This window comes from Meleagris gallopavo, chromosome 6, assembly GCF_000146605.3.
Source record: "Meleagris gallopavo isolate NT-WF06-2002-E0010 breed Aviagen turkey brand Nicholas breeding stock chromosome 6, Turkey_5.1, whole genome shotgun sequence".
Taxonomy (NCBI): Eukaryota; Metazoa; Chordata; class Aves; order Galliformes; family Phasianidae; genus Meleagris; species Meleagris gallopavo.
In genome coordinates, this window is record NC_015016.2 from 9,144,335 (window position 1) to 9,162,603 (window position 18,269).

An 18,269-nucleotide genomic window follows, 5' to 3' on the forward strand; every position below is an offset into this window, starting at 1 on the left:
TTTTCTTCCCCTCTTTCATTCATTCATTTTCCCAAAAAGAACTCCTAGGATATCAAAACATCAGTGTGTTTTACTTGTGGAAGGGATGCACATGAAGCATAGGTCTTTCATCATTCTCAGACTGTGGTAAAACCACCCCTGTTGAGGCTTCTGCCCTGGGAATGCTGTTTGTTGCCAAGGGATGTGAAGAATAGATTAAATAATACATAGCTGAGGTTAGGGTAGGCAGTAAGTTACCTTGCAGGAATTTAACTCTGCCCATCTGAAATTCATGGCCTTAAAAAGCCAGAGAGGAAACTGAGCTGTTTTTGTAAAGAAACAACACTTTTACTATTCAAGACTAAATAAATAAATAAACTGAAGGGCAAATAATTGAGTTGTCATAGAATCTGGCATTTTGCTTAGCTGGTTTTGAGCTGTAGCCTGTTGACTACTAGAATTGTACCATTAGTGAATCACTTGCAATTAAACAAACTGGAGTATCCTGAAAAAGCAAAGCCAAGATTATTGTGTTTTAGTTCAGGAGAATGGATAAAGACATAGAACAAAACAAAACTCTTATACAGTGTAAATACCTCAAGCCACATGAAAGTCTTCAGAATTTTATTTTTTCATGAGTAATTTTAGCTTTAGAGTCAAATTAGTTGTGATGAATGACAGACTAGCCTGGGATCAGCCAGGCTTAAATTAGTAGGATTGGTAGTCATGGGGCTCATGTTCTTATGGTTCCATTCCCGTAGGTAACTTTTGTCAAAAAGTCTTTATGTTAGCCACAGTGACTGTAGGTGGGATTCACAGTAAACATAATCCTTCAGCTGCCATAGTTAATGTCACAGTGTTTAAGTTAGGTGATAAGACCAGGAGTCACGGTTTATATGATATGCCTCCCAGCTATCTTACCTTGTCTGATAATTGCTGTAAAAATGCTTTCTTGGTCTGGTGATGTGAAAGTCTTTTGCCTTTTCTATCTTAGTGTTCCCCAACTTTATTCTTCTCTCAGAAAAGATTTTGTTTCCTCGTATGCAGAGAGCCAATAAAATAGCCTGTGTGTCACCTAAAACGTGGAACACTTCAATTTTGAAGGAGAGAAATACAGATGATCAGTTTATAAGTGGATTATGCCTAAAAACCTGAACTATTCGGCCTGTATAACTCACTGTAAACTTGAGCAAAACTGTTCAGGTTCTATACGCAGTGTACACTTGTGACAATTTAGCTTCTAATTTAGCTTCGTGCCATATGCATGTGGAAAGTGCTCATTCAGAGTTCCCCATGAAGATTGGTCCCAACGTTGACTGACTCAAATGGGCTCTTCATCGAAGTTATCACACCCCTCTTTTTCCCACCTCCTGCTACATGTGATCCCCCAAACCAGCCTTCCCTTAGCTCTTCCATTTTCCTACCATAAAATCTTATTGCCTTAGACCCTAGCTTTCAACCCATTTATTCCCTAAATTCACACCCTTTTTTTTTTCCCTCCAAACTCTCAAAAATCATTCTGTACATTCTTCCTGTAATTTACAGTTTTGAGTTGATCTGAATTTAAGAAAAATGCACTAAAGCAGTCAACTGTAAGTCAGTAAGGAATGTTAGAAGCCACTTTCCACCCTGTGAGCCAACCAAACACTTGAGTATCCAGATTATCCAAATAGTGATTTATTTTTTTAAACCCAGTGACACATTTATTGCATGAGGAAAGTTAAAAACCACTCAAAACTATTGCCAAATGCTGAGATGAATAATTATTACTCAGAGGAAACAAACCATTCATCAAAGACATTTGGGGGACATATATAGAAGTAGAGTTGTATTATTCGTGGACCAGTATATGAAAAGGTAATTGGAAGAATTTTTCTAGGCTAGTGTTGAATATAGAGCACAATAAAGGGAGGAAGAAGATAGCTAAGCTAACACTAAAGATCTCTTTATAGGACTCAAATTTTCTTCCATAGTATTTATGCCACCAGTACTGTCTGTTCATTCAGGCATGATGGAGCCATGTCAGACTGAATCTACAGCTGAAACAAGTGTCTGAAACAGCATTAATAGAGTATCTTGTAACAATTGGCAAAGTATCAAAATTCAAGGATTTTTGTGATTCACTTATGTTTAAAATTCTGATTTGGAAAAGTTTGTAAGTTCCTTCAATCTAAATATCTTTCTAGTTTCCAGCTTCAATTCATGAGATGCCAACTCACTTTTGTGAGTCACAACTGACTTTTCTGTGGGAATTGCTAAGTGCCTTCCTTCCATATGTCACAAGATTGGAACTAAGTAGTAATTATTTAGTTTAAATTAAGTCACAGATAATGTGTGAGAAACATTGAGTATAGATATGTTCAGGCTAAGGGGCAGTGGCACTGCAGGGCTTGCTGACCTCAGCACAGGGATGTGGCTTTTCTTGCTGCAGCCCTTTCAGGTCCTTAGTGCCCTGGGACAGGATGGGCTTTCCCAGAAGCAGCATCCCTGCTCAGGCTGGATTTCTGGCTTTGTAATCAGCCCAAAATGGGGTTTATAAATAGAAGGCTTAACTGAGATGTTTGAAGTTAGGTAAAAGAAAAATTGGGCCTGCATAATAAAGTCAGTATTGTCTCTGTCTTTCAAGCTGGGGTCATCTTATCTTCAGGGCATCGGGAAGTAACCGGAGCTACAGACTGTGCCAGGTACATGCTGGGCTTTTAAAGGATTTTTTAAAACTCATTAACAATGTATTAATTCCACATGTTACAAGTCAAAATGGTCCTTCCAAGTTATCTAGACTTATTAATTTCTGTCCTGTGGTCACAGGACAAGGTATTATGGTTTTATAGGCAAAATCATTAAAATGGTACTTCAAAGATGATGTGTATGTGAGAGAATCAATATATTTTTTTTTGTCATGTTCTCATTGAGTAAGGCCAAGTTAATTGTTCTCTAGCAGAGGCAATATGGTTGGCATACTTCTCTGAATGACAGAAGCTAGAATCAGCAAGAATGACTTAATTGTCTAACTCACCAACTGCCTAATATACAATCATTCTTTACAACACAATTTTCTATAGTATTTAGATTATATTTCAATTTTCTTCTCATGAATACAGTTCTGCATAACAAAATATTTCCCTGTAGTCAGGATCCATTATTAATTACATGGTAATAAACTTGCCTATTGATTCATTCATTATTGCAAAGCATTTTTCGTATCCTGCAGAGATAGCACTTGTGCTTTTTCTGCCTAATTAGGAGCAGGTGAAGAATGTAAGTAGGAAACCAGGGATGAGCAGTGGCCAGTGGGTATTGCTAAATGAAGCCTTTCAGAAAGAGGATCTCACAACTCAATAAGCTTGTATTGAAAAGCAGTCGCAATTACAAAGGCACGAGCTTCAAAATGAGGGACTTCAACGTAGAGCTTGGCTCTCTGATTTCATTTTCCAAGGCTAATATTAATATTTAATTGCATAACCCAGGGCATTGACTGTGTTTTGTAGCATATATCTAGAAAAATCTTTATTTTGACTGTTAAAATATAACTAGTTTGAATCAATATATTTTATTAAATGCTTTGATGCAGTATTTAAACTTAAACTTCATGTCAAATAAATCACTATATATCCCAGCCTATGTTATTAGGAAAAAATGAAAATATTCAAATGCAGTCAGTTATAAATACTATTTCTAGTTTGAAGATCTAGCTTGTGTGCGCTTGGTTTTCTAAAGAATACACACTGTAGATGTATGAATAGATATCCATTTCTTCCCTTTAAGAGATAAGATATATAGTATTCCATCTAAATAATCTTTATTTTTGTTGTAGGTCCGTTATGTGGCGATTCTCAAAGACACCTAGACAACACAATTAAGCAAGATGTAGTAATTTGGAAGATAGCTGCCAGCCACACAGGTATTGACATATAGAAGTTCTGTGCAAAATCTTTAAAACTTTTATTCTGACTCATCTTCAGTTCATCACGGTGTTATTAATTACTGTTATCACTGATAGCATAAAGATGTAAACCCTTGTTTGTTCACAGCTTTATATACATCACAGAGAAAGCTGTTAGGTATGTGACACCGAAAACAAAAAAGACGAGTAAAACCAGAGGAAATGTATAGTGAATTAAAGTATGAAAAGGAAATCTATTTACATGCATTAATCTATACATCATATTCTGTACATTGTGTAAAAAATAATCACATTCATTTACATCATCCTTAATTATTACTGTACTCAGCAGATAAAAAGTTATAAAGACAACAAAAGAGAATTTCAAAACGATACTCATACTAATGCTCCAGGGAGAGGGGGAAAGCTGCAGGTTATGAGAAACTTACTACAGTGCTTTGGAGAATAAAGGATTGGGGGACATTTCAGCCACTGTTTTAGCTGGCAGTGGAAGTGGTATGAACATACTGTCATTGGGCAGAACCAGATTAAACCAGAATCATACCAAAAAATGATTTTTTTAAGTAGCTGACATACTTTAATGGTTTACTGATATGTGCTGATATACTCATAATATAGATGTCAGAAATTATAGTTTCAATACTCTTCATTTGAGCAGAACAATACTGCTCAATACTACCTGCTGCTATTTGGTTTCGTCAAGGTATAGTACTGGCGGCCCACAGTTTATCTAGGCACTCATGGTAATGTGGAGGAACTTTTGCTTGTACAAGTATTTCCTGTATTACTTTGCACAGACAGCAATTGCTCAGACAACAACCCTAACACGCAAAGTAGCTTTTTCTACAGGCTACTTACTGGTTGTACTTCTTATCAGACATGTTTAATTTTCATTAGAATTGTCAAAAAAAAAAAAACTGCAGAAATGAGCTTGAACTTTATGCAGAATCACTTTGCTGAAATGGACAAATTCAGTGGCAACAGGGTAAGTTTTTTAGCGCTCACAAGAACAGGAGACAATGGCAATGACTCATCTCAGTCCTCATGCTTGGTGTGTGAGATACGTGCACTTGGCAATGACTTATTTCACACGCCGTCAGGCAGACTGCACAGTTTGCTGAGGCACTCAGCTTTCCCCTTCATCATGTTAAAGGCAGAGGGAGGCCTGTCTGAGGTGTGTCAGCATGTGAAGTGCTACACAATGGGGCAAGCTGCCTCTGACTTGGCTCTAGAAGGCTTTTTAAACTGTCACTTTTTGTGGCTAGCAAGTTATTAACACTGTGGTACAGTCCCAACATATGCTTAAACTGGGTAGTTCCTCAGGTGCTACGTGCAGCGCATATCAGCACTTTGGGGCAGTCTGTTGGGCTCTAGTGCACTACAGCATGGTATGCATGGAGAAGCTACTCAAACACATGTCAAACACAGCATTTCATGGAAACCAGCACTGCTCTCAGTGGCTTAAAGGATGCCTTAATGCACCTGAGCCAGACACCAAGGTCAACGTACTTTAACAAGGTTACTAATTTACATGTTGAAAAATCAGGCCAGTATTATTATCATTTCACATCATTAATCAGCTCCTGGACAGCAGTTGAAATGACTGCACAGATAACAGTATGACCATGTCAACTCTGAGTGGGAGTGAGAAATGTGGTCAATGCTGTACACCTTCCTGAAGGGGTATCCTGAAATGTTCCATTTTCTGTAGGTGAAAATATTCTAAATTTGAACGAGGCACAGAAGAGAAACAGGAAAAATCATATGAGAAAATGCTCAGAGTTGTATTCAGAGTTTTAGAGCTCTGATGTGTTTAGTTTTTCAGGAAATTAAGATGGTTTTAAGTGTGATTCGAAAGATTTCACTTAAAGAAAATTTCTCATAGCCACGAGCACTTTGTTTTATTGTATGACCCACCTACAAAAGATAAAAAGGCAAACACCTGAAAAAACAGCTGCTGAAAGTTGAACCCAGGCAAATCAATATCGTTCATAAGGCCTTTGGGTTTATCATGGAAGGCAGTCAAGCACAGGGACATCCTGCTGAATGGACTACATAGGGATCCTTCATATAAGCATTTATGGAAGGATAAATTTTGTCAATCAGCTTACGTGGCTTAAAAGGCGGTATTTAGTTATCTGTTGGCAACACAACTGAACAGACTCTTCTGCAGAGGCCTAATTGTAGACAGAGGGTGAGAAATCTTAAGTTTCTGTTCATTTCTATTCTACCTCACTCCACCCTAACCTACCCTACCCTCAGCTCATTTTATAGTAAATACAGAAAAAAACCAAAACAGTTTATGTGCCCTAAATGCACAGCAGAACATGGGATGAATCATCTACAACTAGCACCTACTTCTTTATGATCAATATGGAAGGCACTTAAAATGAGTCTTTAGCTCAGGAACAGGCATTTGGCTTTTTAGGGATAAATAAGGGTAGATAACTTTCGACTAAATTTATCAAGCACCTAGCTAAAATCATCATCTCTGGAGAGGAAAATTTAAGTTAACTTTATATATTTAGATTCTGATCACCATCGGCAAGTAGAAAGTAATGTGTCCAGGTGTCCCTCCGGCATCATCAGCAGGTAATGTCACAAAAATCACTCAAAATAAATGGCTTTGCCTACCTGGCTCCAAGGCAAATAAAGCATAACCACTAAGTACAGTATGAGAGAGAATCCTGTCAGCATTCTTGTTTAATTAACATGGTGTGCTACTGGCTTTTCAGTGGGAATATAATCCAGCAAGTTTCGTGCTCAAGCCTTTATCACTCAGCTTGGATCCTGACGTGACCAAAGTGAGAAAGGCAGTAAAGCAATGAAGAGGAGGAGAGCTAAGTCACAAGGCCATACATGGAGAGCATACACCTGCATTGCTTCATCCACCTCCTCCCCTGATGCTACTAAGACTGAATACAAACTACATTCAGGGATGACGGAGTCAAATGTTTTCTTGCATTGTCCTTTTGACTCTGAAGAGTCACCAGCAGGACCATTTGACTCCACAGTTGTGTAAAATCTAATGCAAGACAAAGCTATTTCAGTGCATTGTAGAGATGTTTGAGTAAGCACTAGATTCATCAAACTGATTTTCAGTTTTTGCATACATTTTAGCATACTGTGCACTTTTGTGTGAAAAGGCAGATGGAAGTCAAGTTCCATGGTGATCGGATGATGCTCAAAATTTGTATAAAGCTATTTGGATATGGGGATTTTCTGGAAGTAGAAATAACTAAGAACAGTGCCCTCTGGGTCTTTACAGACATGAAAATGGTTGCATAAAGCACAGTGAAGGTTGGTGTCATGCAACACTGATGAGTGCTGCCCGTGGGGCAGTCTTGGGACATTCCTGTCTTTGATCTGACAGAACTATGTATCACTCCAGGGTAATCTCATTACAATAAATTGTGTTTGACCAATAAATAGCTAAATTAAATCAGAACAAGAGGTGTACAGACACTCTGATGACTGCCAACAGTATTCCCACTAATATTTTCAGGAGTGTACATGAAAGCCTGTCAAAGACATGCCCTTGCCACTATTCTTCCCTTTCCCTGGCAATATTACTGACCTTGTTTTCTGCTGGCTTCATATGATCTATCATCTGAGATATCAGGGCAATTGCTGTTATGAGCCAACAATGCTCATGCAAAACTTGTCATTTACAGTGGATGTGGTTAAACATAACATGAGAAATAAGCATCACTGGATTTATTTATTTTAAAACTGCAAATGTTCTATGTGTATTTATAAGAACTTGTCAGATCCATGTCTTTTTTTTACAAAGTGGCTGCACAGGAGGCTTGGCGTTGCTGAGAATTCCTTCCATTTATGCCTTTTATGGTCAATTTTAGGGATTGCATTTAGGGTTTTTTTTTTGGAATCATGGCCACAACTGAATTTTAAATCAGCTCAGACAGATACAGAATAGAATAAAACCAAGAGAACTTAAATTATTTCTTAAATGGGAGTTCTAACATTATTGCAATATTTCTTGTTTCAGCTACTAAGTATGTAGTTCTAGAGATTTCAATGAAAATATTAAATAAAAATGGTATTTTCAATGGGTAACGCTCTCCAAGACTGTTTATCTTATGATAAACTGCTTTAGCAATAAAGCACCTCTTCAGAAAATTGTTTAATAAAAGATCAACACAAATCTCTTTGATTTTAAACAGAAAAGTACAACTGGTGATTAGAACAGTACTACTGGCAAATGCCAGTAGTTGATGTTTTAATCAAAACAATTACAACAGCCTTGGACTGCAAAGGCAGTCCTATGTTCTGCACCGAAACATAAAAAAACGTACACTTTCAAAGGGGACAACAGGATAGGAATCAAACTGTAGATTAGCCTCTGCAATTCATATGATTAGCTAATAAGCCTTACTTTTTTTTTTTCCTCTCCGTGAAAAGTTAATGATTTCCTGGATTAGCACACTAAGCTCCCAATGTGGTTAATTATAACCTCACATTTCTTCATTTTTCACTTCTTTTCCATAATTAGGAAAGAATTTCCTAATCCTTAAGGAAAGAAGTATTACCTATAAATATAGTTTAAGAAATTTTCCTGCTTCCCGTCATAACCTTTTCATCAGGTAACAAAGCAGCCTACATTAAATAGGACCCCACACATCTGTTTGACAGACAGGCTGGAGGCAAAAGGGACCTTCATAGTAAATGAGTTTTTGAATAGTTATGGCTAATACATGGCAAGAGAACATAAAAACTAGTATGAATGTCACTAAAGAAAAGAACAGAAAGCATCCATGGGGCAGGTGTCTTTGTTATTACCTGGTTGACTGCACAAATCAATTTCCCAAGTACCAACATATAGAAAAGCCAAGCAATAAACTGTACATTTTAAAAAATACCACATCAAGCTGCATATAACAAATGTATCCCACAGTTTTTGCATGTTCTGGGAACCTAACTGATTTATATCATGGTGGTCTCTGTCTGCATGAATGACTGAGCCCTTGAATTCCGATGGAGCTGAGAAACACTTTCTGATCCATTTCGAGAAATCGAGCTGTGCAGTCTGTAGTCTCTGCCTGCTGTCTGCTTCCAGCATAAACTCCGCCATTTTCTTTTCAGCTCTCCTTGCACCTGTGTTAAAAAGAAAATGCACAAAATGAAAACATTCTTTTTATTTGAGAAACTTTTCCACATTTACTGGCTACTAAGTGGGGACTTCTGGGAACAAATTCTAACCAGTTTTTACAAAACTGAGGTGAAAACTGCACCTACAGTGTTTGTGAAGAGAAACCCCACGGCCACTTTTAAATTCGGATTAGTATCACTTGTGTTGCCACAAGTGGCTTTTATTAAAATAGTCGCTAGCTATTAATCACTTGTACTTAATGAAGTGATTAGCCTCAAATCAGTCATCTTATGAGTATCAAAGACCAGAACAACAGTAGAGTAGAATGTCAGTTCCCAGTGCAAGCGTCTTCTTCAGACAGATTCCTCCTACACACACTGAATGCTATTTAACACATATCACACCTTAAAAAGTAGCTGACGTGCTAACATCATACCCTAAATACTAAATTCTGTACCAAGTTTTGCATGAATTTCTAAGCTTGCTGCACCTCACTTAGACAGTTCACATAACTTGTACCAGGGTCAGAAATCAGATCACATTAACTAAAGATGCACCACCATTTGCAAGGAATTAGATTTCAAAAGGCTCTTAACTCTTCACCCAAATACACTGATTTATCCTGCTGCACAGAAATGTGTATATTCTATAAGCAGAAATGCAAACGTTTTCTAAAACAGCTACATGTTACATAGAGTGAAATTATAGAGGTGCTTATTTATACATTTACTGAAAACAGCAATTAATATCCTCGATACACAAGCAAGGCTTACCTCACTGTTCAAAAAACAATACAGGACTGCAACAATCAATCCCTAGAAACAGAAAATATTCATCACTTGGTATGCAGCACTAACCTAAGTCAATAAAACTTGAAGAAAAACTTGAAAATTTACCTGAAAAGATCCCAAACACAACTCAAAAATTATTTTGTAATTGTTGGAACTGCGATCAGGAAACAGAGCAAACACTGTGTAGTGAACTCCAAATAATGGAATAAGCAACAACGTGGATTTTGCAAGTCTCCTGGATAGATGAAGCAGAAAAAGCCAGAGTTTAATGATAGGCTCTTGCTTTACTAAGGTAAGAACCTAATGCAATGTCATTTAGATAAACCTTGTATGAAGGAAACATTGATAAAAACTGTTTTCCTTTCAAGCTTGCTGTAAGATTATCCTCACAGTAACCTTTATAAATTAATGTGTGCATCTCTACTTGATCTGGCTGACCCTGTGCTCTTCCAAAATCTGATGAAGGCTCCAGGGTCTCTCTAAATCAAAAGACATTTTTTCCATTGACCTCTGGACAACAGTAGGACGTAGGACCTGTCCTCTGCTGTGCCTCTTTGACAAGTTCCCAGTTTTTGACTCAGACAAGTTCTCAGCCTATCTCATAAGAGGCTATTAGGCCACTCAGGACATTTTTTACGTTGCATGAATCATAGAATCACTCAGGTTTGGAAAGACCTTAAAGATCATCAAGGCCAACCACAAGCGAACCGTACTACCCTAACTCTAACAACTACATCACGTCCCTGAGCACCACCATGAATTGTTGAGAATGGGGAGGAATACTGACTTCCTGCAAAATTTTACAGTTGTGTAAAGGTGAATTCTATGTCCTAAATTAGTATTTTCAGGTTTATTTCTTTTAAATTGCCACCTGTAAGGGTGCTCGTTCAATTTATACGGAAAGTAGGCAAGGAAATGTAATCCAGAATAAACTCAGCTGTGATATTTACATCAGAAATTTCAGATTTACCCCCAAATTCACTACTATAATGACAGTATGAAATATATACCCATGAAAAATTTTAATGTTATAAATTATGTAATGCAATTTATCACAAGCCACTACTGAAGTTAAGAATGTCAACTTTTCACTATTAAGCAGGACAGTTTTGACAAACTGCCTCTGAAACCAGTGAAATGATGAATTGCCAATAATCCCTTATCTATCACCCATATCACTCTAATGACATCACTTTTATGTATTATGGAGGACCAGTCATGCATGATTATGGATGACTGCTATCAGATAAAATTCAAGAAGTTGTAATGTTGAGTACCATAATTCTTCACTCTCTTAGTGAATCTAACTCGATTCAACAGTGAAGGGAAGCTGCTGTGATTTCCCTACTTTATTAGAATAGTCAATGTATTACAAGCAGTTTTATTTTTTCTGTGTCAGTCTTCAAGGCCTTCCTTCACTCATAGTGTCCCAGAGGCTACATCTGTTTATGTGGAAATAATCAGTTCTGACAGCAAAATTTCTCGAGAATAGTAAAAACCTCATACTTAAAAGTGATACCAGTAAGTGGTAGCAACAGGGTTTCTCTGGAAGAAGAAATTAATTTACAACTGAAGGAGATGATGAGGGCAGCAAATTTCCTGCTTTCCCAAGTGAAGTGGAAAAATGATTTTATTTCAACTTAACCTTTCCTACTGCAAAAGTAAAATGAGCATCAAAAAGGATGGAACCAGGTAAAGACACAAATGGGACACAGGAAGGGAAGAAAAATTATGATTTGAAATGGGTAGTATTTGTTTTATACTCATACTTTCACTCCATTCCTGTAGCAATATTTTGTCCTAGCTGATACTACTTTCTGTTTTAGTGAAGGAAAGACACAGAAAAAAAATAGCCTTATTCTTCACTGTATTTTAGAAAGCACATTTGCATTTTGAAAAATGAGCCTTCCAAACCTTTAATTTGATCTGGAGAAACAGTATTTCTTGAGATGGTTAATCTGCTGTTCCCTTAAGTATCTGCTAAAGACTACCCAATCCAAACTTAATCAGGCAATCAATTGCTAAAAGCAAAGAATTCACATGGCTGAACAATGAAGGACAAGGTTGCTGTTACAGAACTAATTACACTGCAGTAAACTATGGAAAATGATGAGACAGACAGGAAGGGAATGCTTTGTTTTCACAAAATACATAAATACCACAGGGAAACAAAATTTTCTCTCACAAGAAATAAACGTGCAGATTTCCTGCCTGTATAAATATATATGTATATATACATACAGATTTCCTGCCATATATACTTCTGTATGTCACTGTGCTAGATAATACTGTGGTGACTGTGTAATTTCATCTAAGTTGATTTCGTTCTCTCACGTATTCGATTAATTCAATAACACAAAATCAAAAAGGAACTGAGTAGGTCTATGAAGCACATTATATTTCCTTTTAACAACTTATGGGAACAATTTCTTTCTTCCTCTTAAAATATATTAAAATATTAAAACAAAAAAAGTGTTTTGTAAGTGAAAAAAGAAGTTTTCAAATAGGTTGAAGCCATATATTTTGCAATTTTTATGTCAAAATGAAATACCTATACATTAAAAGAAAAATACTATTTCTCATAATATGCATAAGCATATTCTTTCATGGAATTAAATTCAAGAGTAGTTTGTTAGTCTTTATGAAATTGCCTGTTTTTTGTTCAATTTGGTGTTTGAAAAAATTATGCTAATCTCTATTTAAACATAATGTTACAACCTTTATTAAATTGCCTAAAATTAGGAGCTTTTGAATTAAACGTAATTATACTGTCACAGCAACTGCTAGTAGCAGGTTTCAGCCCAGTACATCTTATAGAGATTAGTTTAATTCTATATATAATGCCTAAAAATATGACTCACTTGTACTGTGACTGGTCATTTCCTCCAACATCTGGTGATCTTAACTTCTGGAGTAAGATTCTTATAATACTGATGAAAAGTATAAAATTCACCTGCAAAGAAAACAAATACAATGGTGATTTCAGACTTCTCCATTCAAGATGCAGCACTTGCCTATCAAATCAGAGTAATTAACTCAGCAGTTAAATCTATTGTTTGTCCGTTATGTCCAGTGCACCTCTATGTGGCTACTACTCTTAGTCTGTCTGCAAAAGCCTTTGAATGCCCCAGTTGTCAGCAATGCTCTGCATCTGAAATCTCAAGACAGTTTTTTTGGCAGGATGGGACACTGGATAGGATCTAGTGCAATCAATGATTGTCCTGAATTGTTGTTTGGATCTGTGATTGGAAGCAAAAGGACAACCTAAGTCCTGTATACAATTTTGATCCTCCCTTGCCTCTCATCTTCACACTGATTATTTTCTGTCTGGATAAGGAGAACAGAAGATTGCTGAATGGGCAATCTGTTCACTTCCATCAAGCATAGAGAATATCTGTCTGTCTTGGGTACTGATGAATACATTATGACTGAAGAAATCAGACTCTTGCAGTACAACATTTTATCCTGGTAACAGCGCTCTAGAATAGAACAGTAGGACTATCTCATTTCATGGAAGGAGAATGGAAGCACTTGGATAAAAAAAGTTATGATCAGACCTTGATCAGTCTAGAACATCCAAGACTAACACTCAGCAGGACTATGAATCTCACTCACATAGTTTCTTCATTGGCTTCTGGTATCTTGCATTCCCTAGCTGTTCTGTTCCTGAATATTCTGGTGCATTAGAAAACACAGGCCTTTAATGAAGTAAACACATATTTTTCACGCATGATGAGTTTGAAGTTTGACTTGATTACTTCTGTGAAAGTAATAGGTAGCAGACAGTACTCTTGCTGATTAAATCTGTGGAATTAAATACCACAGTATAGTTTATAGACCGAAGGATACACACTAAGTACACATATGTGCACTGGAGCTATTATTTGTGAACAAGGAGAGAGCCTCCATTTCCTCGTATATTTGCTATCCACAAAACAGGAGGAAACAGGAAAACTGTTTACATTTGCACAAAAGCAGAATTACTTCTTTTTCTTGTCAAACCTCATTAATTTCTACCACAACAGAATAAACTGTCATCCTTTTGGTTCCTGAGGTATCAAATCATCTGCAAAACTAGAAAAAAGTGACTCACATTCTTGACTGTCATACACATATTACCTTCAAGTCTGTTTTCAAATGTGTCACTTTCACTCCTTAAGCACAATCTCGGATTAATGAAAAACATGCCTTCTTGTTTGGGGTTTGTAACATTCCTTGATGCTGCTGAGCTTATAAACCCAGTCAGAGGGAACAAAGTCTCCTCCACAGGTCCCTGCCAGCCTTAACCATTTTGAGATTCTACAAAAATCCTTTGAGTGTGATGTCTTCATACAGGACATAATTTGTATATTGTTGAATGAAAATCTAAGAACAGTAAAATGAGAATATAATATGATTGCAGACAAACTGTAAGAGAAACCAATTGATGCCTCTTTACTGGAGTAACAGCAAGATGCTGCTGATACCCTTTGTTACTGGCTGACTTGCTATCAGTTTTTGAGTCTACACACATTGCCTGAGTGATCATTTAAACTGCCTTCATGTTGCTTCTTTCTGCTATTTAGTTTGCTACACTGGTTGCTATATGAGATAATGATGAATGTTTTTAATCTGCTTTGTAGTTAAAAGAAGTACAGCTTCCATGTGAAAACCGCTCTTTCTCGAATGAAAGGAGTTCACTACAGTGGAAGTATGAAGAAGGCAGTTGTGGAAGCCATTTGCCAAATGCATGGTACTCCAAATTATCTGTCTGGAATAGGAATCTCTAATTAAACAACTCTGAAATGTGTACAGCATTAAGTATGGCAACCTGCCAGTTAACTTTTTTAAAGCCAAAATTGTCAGGAGGCGATGCCAGAGAAGGCTTCTGACATACTGCTTTAATTGCAGCTATTCCCACTTAGAGAAGTGACTTCAGAACTTGCTTTCACAAAGCTATTTAGTTCTGGATAATAAGAATACAGATAATATAACCTTCTGTCCAGTGAAATGTGTTTGGATGTAGCACAGAAATCAATGGAAAACAGAAGATTTTCAGTATCGCCTGTCATCTGTGCTTTTCCTCCATGCCATCATGTAAGACAGTCAGTAACAGTTTTGAACTTTGGTGTTTTACTATTCTTTATTTTACCAAAATCCAGCTTCTTTCAGAATTTTCCTGTATCCATCTCACTAATTACACATGTCTTTGTCATTCCTAATGCTGAAATCATTTGTTACTGCTGATCATCCTTTTAATCGTTCTAAGTTCTACAGTCCTTAAGAACAGACTGAAGACTCTGTGTGAGTATGATGCAGGAAATCATACCTTCATTCAGAAATGCCACAACTTTCATAACAACCTCTTTTCAAAGAATTTGTAGTGATCTATTTTCACTGATGAATGGCAGGCAGCCTTGAACTCATTTTCAAAGACTTGTGGCTTCAGTTTTTACTTTTTCTTGAAGGTAAATGGAAATACGTATGTATGTATACTGAAAATGCTCTTCCATGGATGCAGTATTTTTATGCATCAGTGACCAATTTTACATGGCATTTCATTAGCTACTTTTACTCTATGCATGCACTCTGTACAGCAGTAAACCTGAGTGGCATTCTAGATGCCACAGTGGCTGTGATGACTGTGGGATGATGCTCCAACAATATGTGTTACTTATCTGTCAAGAAAGGGTGAGTATCACTGCCTTGAATAACTCCCTGTACTTCTGAAATCTCCTTTCACAGCTCCCCATATGCAAAATGTACTTGAACAAACTGGTAGAGAATCATCTAATTAAGCAGGAAGGAAGTGGTTTTACACAAAGAAGAATCATTTGGTCATCTGTAGTTGCTCCGATCCCTAAAACATGCTGCCTCAGACAAGAGACATCTCTAGAAGGTGACAGTGGATTCTAAACGTGCACGCCTGGCAAGCGTGGTCATCAGCAAAATATGTTTATATGGCTTACAGTCCCACTTACCATGCAAGCAACTGAACCAGTAAAAAGCCAGCATGGCTGTTCCTTTGCCTCCATGATTCTGGTCCACATGTTATAATAAATTGGACTTTTACTGACTCCATTTTCTTACCTCCCTATACATTTCCTACTCTGTGCTAAGATTCAGCTGGAATTCAAGTTTGCCAGTGAACACCTGGGTAACTTTCATCTCCTCACCTAGGACTTCTTTGGAGAAGTACTGCTATCTGGCACATAAAGTCTTAGCTCACACAGCTGTTTAAACAGAACCTCAATAGGCTCCATAGGACCTCCATAGGCTTTTTCATGTTTCTGGAAACACCAAGTGGTCTGTTTTGCTTTCATCTTTCAATGTATTTTGTTTACTCCAGACCATCTCCTATTCTCCAGCTCATTTGAGGTACATAATCCTCCTGTTGTAGCTCTGTTGCAGATCTATTTCTTTGTATATTAAAAGATTTTTTGGAGCCCTTACTTCATTTCATTTCACTCTGTGCTGCTTACTCTTTAAACGCTATAGAAATGATAGCAAGTTTTCTCAAAATGATCTTCAGCAGGCACAAACTGAAAGGAAAGCCCAAATGTCAATTCTGGGCTAATTTAGGCTTTTGAGATTTTGTATAATCTAACAATGACCTAACTCCTCTGTCTAAAGTTTTAAAACTAAAGCACGTGTATCTGAAAGGAATTAATTTGCCCTGTGACTATTTTCAGAAATTGACATAAACAATAAATTATAATGCACAAATTTAATTACACAGTCATCACAATGAACAGGAATTTTATTATGCTACTCCAGTAATTCTAATAAGCTCCACATAAAGCCCCATGAAGCATTCTCAAACAGTATCCTTTTGCATTAGGCTACCAATTAAAGAAAGATATACACAGCTATATTTTTTTATGGCTGCAGTAATATTAGATTCTCAGTTGCAGAGCTATCTATTTACAAGCAAAATCAAATCTTCAATTCATTGAAAAGTATAATTAGATTTTTGCTTCCCCCAGGCTCATAAGGAGGGGGGTTTTAAAGAAAGAACGAAACACAAATAAAAGTAACTGTTCATTTAATAGGAGGCAGCTAAATTTTGAAGGCAACAAATCTTAATGTGCTCAATATCTTATGTTATAACGTCTTCGACCATGAATTTCTTCTCATTAAAACAGAATTCTTGCTTGTCTGTAACTAGCAGCAAAGAATAATGGCTATATGCACTGCACAGTGCTCAACTGATATATAATTCATGCTTTAAAGTTTACTTACTATAATAGAAATTAAAATTGGTATTCGTATAACCCACCAAGGACCACCATGCTCATTTGTATCCCAGCAACTATAAAAAAAAGAGGGAGAATTGTGTTGACACTAATACCATCTGGCAAGCAAGATCTATGAAGAGAAGTGTTTGCTATATGCAAGTCCAAGAACATTAAAATCACAAATCCTAGAATTTGGAATTTAATCTTTTTCTGCTTTTTATTTTTGTTTCTCTGTTTTCAACACATATATTCAAATGAGCTCTAATACTAGGCACCAGACCATAACATTAGAAATTATGAAAGACGTTGACCTTTAGGAAAACCAAGTTAGTTTCACTTTGTGACAGGACACTTTTCCAGCAGGCACTCAACAACAGCCTCTAGGTAGCAGGAAAATCTAACACAATTGACAGCTACAATTTAAATGACATAATTTCCCTGTGGGATATTTAGGTTATGGATGGCTAGAACTGGTTTAGGAAAATATGAGACTCAACCTGAAACTCTGTCTGAAAAACTGAAAAATTAATTTTCACTGTCAGCTCAGCAATTCTGGTATAAATACTCTGAGAATGAACGCTCTGAAAGAGTAATTTTAAGCAACAGTAGTACCCTACAAAGTTCCTCTGAGATAGTAATGACGAAGGAGAAAGGAGCTACCCTTCAGTTTACAAGTTGGAGGTCTTGCAAACAAAGCAGAATTCATGTGCAAAATGATTTTTCAGTTTAAAAGCAATACTGAACAAAAAATATCAGTCAGATCCAAAAAAGCGGAGTGTGATAACTGTTTGTCTAACTAGCTAGAAATGATCTCTCACACCTCAGGGCCAGTGAAAGCAAGTCCAATTTTCCTAAAAAAACTTGAATCTTATTTTCCCTTTCCATGCCAAAAGTCAGGCCTAGCTCTAGTTACTCATAGCTGTACCTAAAGACATGTCTCTTACTTATGTTTACATTACATTGCATCTCTTCTGGGAATAAAATTTTGATATACCAAAAGAATTCCAGATTTCAGTCTATTGTGTTGCTAGTTACTAAGTTCACCTTCAGCTATCTAGATAAAGTTTTTATGGTCTGTACCAAATATGAGCGCTATTTTCTCTCTGAAACAGAAGTCTTCTGAAGAGCAGCTGAGGGACTGAGATTGTTTATTCTGGAGAAAGGGAGGCTCAAGAGAAACCTTATCTCTGTCTATAACTACCTGAAAGGAGGTTGTAGAAGTCAGCCTGTTTTCCTGTGTAACTAGCGACTGGACAAAAGGTAGTGGC

At 36.8% G+C, this 18,269-nt stretch overlaps 1 protein-coding gene and 1 long non-coding RNA gene across 4 annotated transcripts in view; one reads left to right on the forward strand and one right to left on the reverse strand.

The window, feature by feature from the left end:
• LOC109368105 overlaps nucleotides 1–6,704 on the forward strand; it is a 9,661-nt gene extending 2,957 nt beyond the window's left edge. Inside the window, exons 1-3 of one of the 2 annotated variants that reach the window (XR_002115794.2) lie at nucleotides 2,578–2,663; nucleotides 3,794–3,880; nucleotides 6,619–6,704. This is a non-coding gene — a long non-coding RNA (uncharacterized LOC109368105). Of the gene's footprint in view, nucleotides 1–2,577; nucleotides 2,664–3,793; nucleotides 3,881–6,618 lie in introns of those variants that run through there. The other variant, XR_002115791.2, reaches the window with a different exon arrangement.
• A 1,054-nt stretch (nucleotides 6,705–7,758) lies between these two features.
• Nucleotides 7,759–18,269, reverse strand: part of VIPR2 (vasoactive intestinal peptide receptor 2) — a 54,549-nt gene continuing 44,038 nt past the window's right edge. For both annotated transcript variants that reach the window (XM_019616272.1, XM_019616271.2), the window contains exons 9-13: nucleotides 17,006–17,075; nucleotides 12,646–12,737; nucleotides 9,890–10,019; nucleotides 9,767–9,808; nucleotides 7,759–8,998 (exon numbers count right to left, since the gene is read on the reverse strand). In XM_019616272.1, coding sequence (XP_019471817.1) covers nucleotides 8,828–8,998; nucleotides 9,767–9,808; nucleotides 9,890–10,019; nucleotides 12,646–12,737; nucleotides 17,006–17,075 — 505 coding nt within the window. In that variant the 3' untranslated portion in view covers nucleotides 7,759–8,827. The remainder of the gene's footprint in view (nucleotides 8,999–9,766; nucleotides 9,809–9,889; nucleotides 10,020–12,645; nucleotides 12,738–17,005; nucleotides 17,076–18,269) is intronic.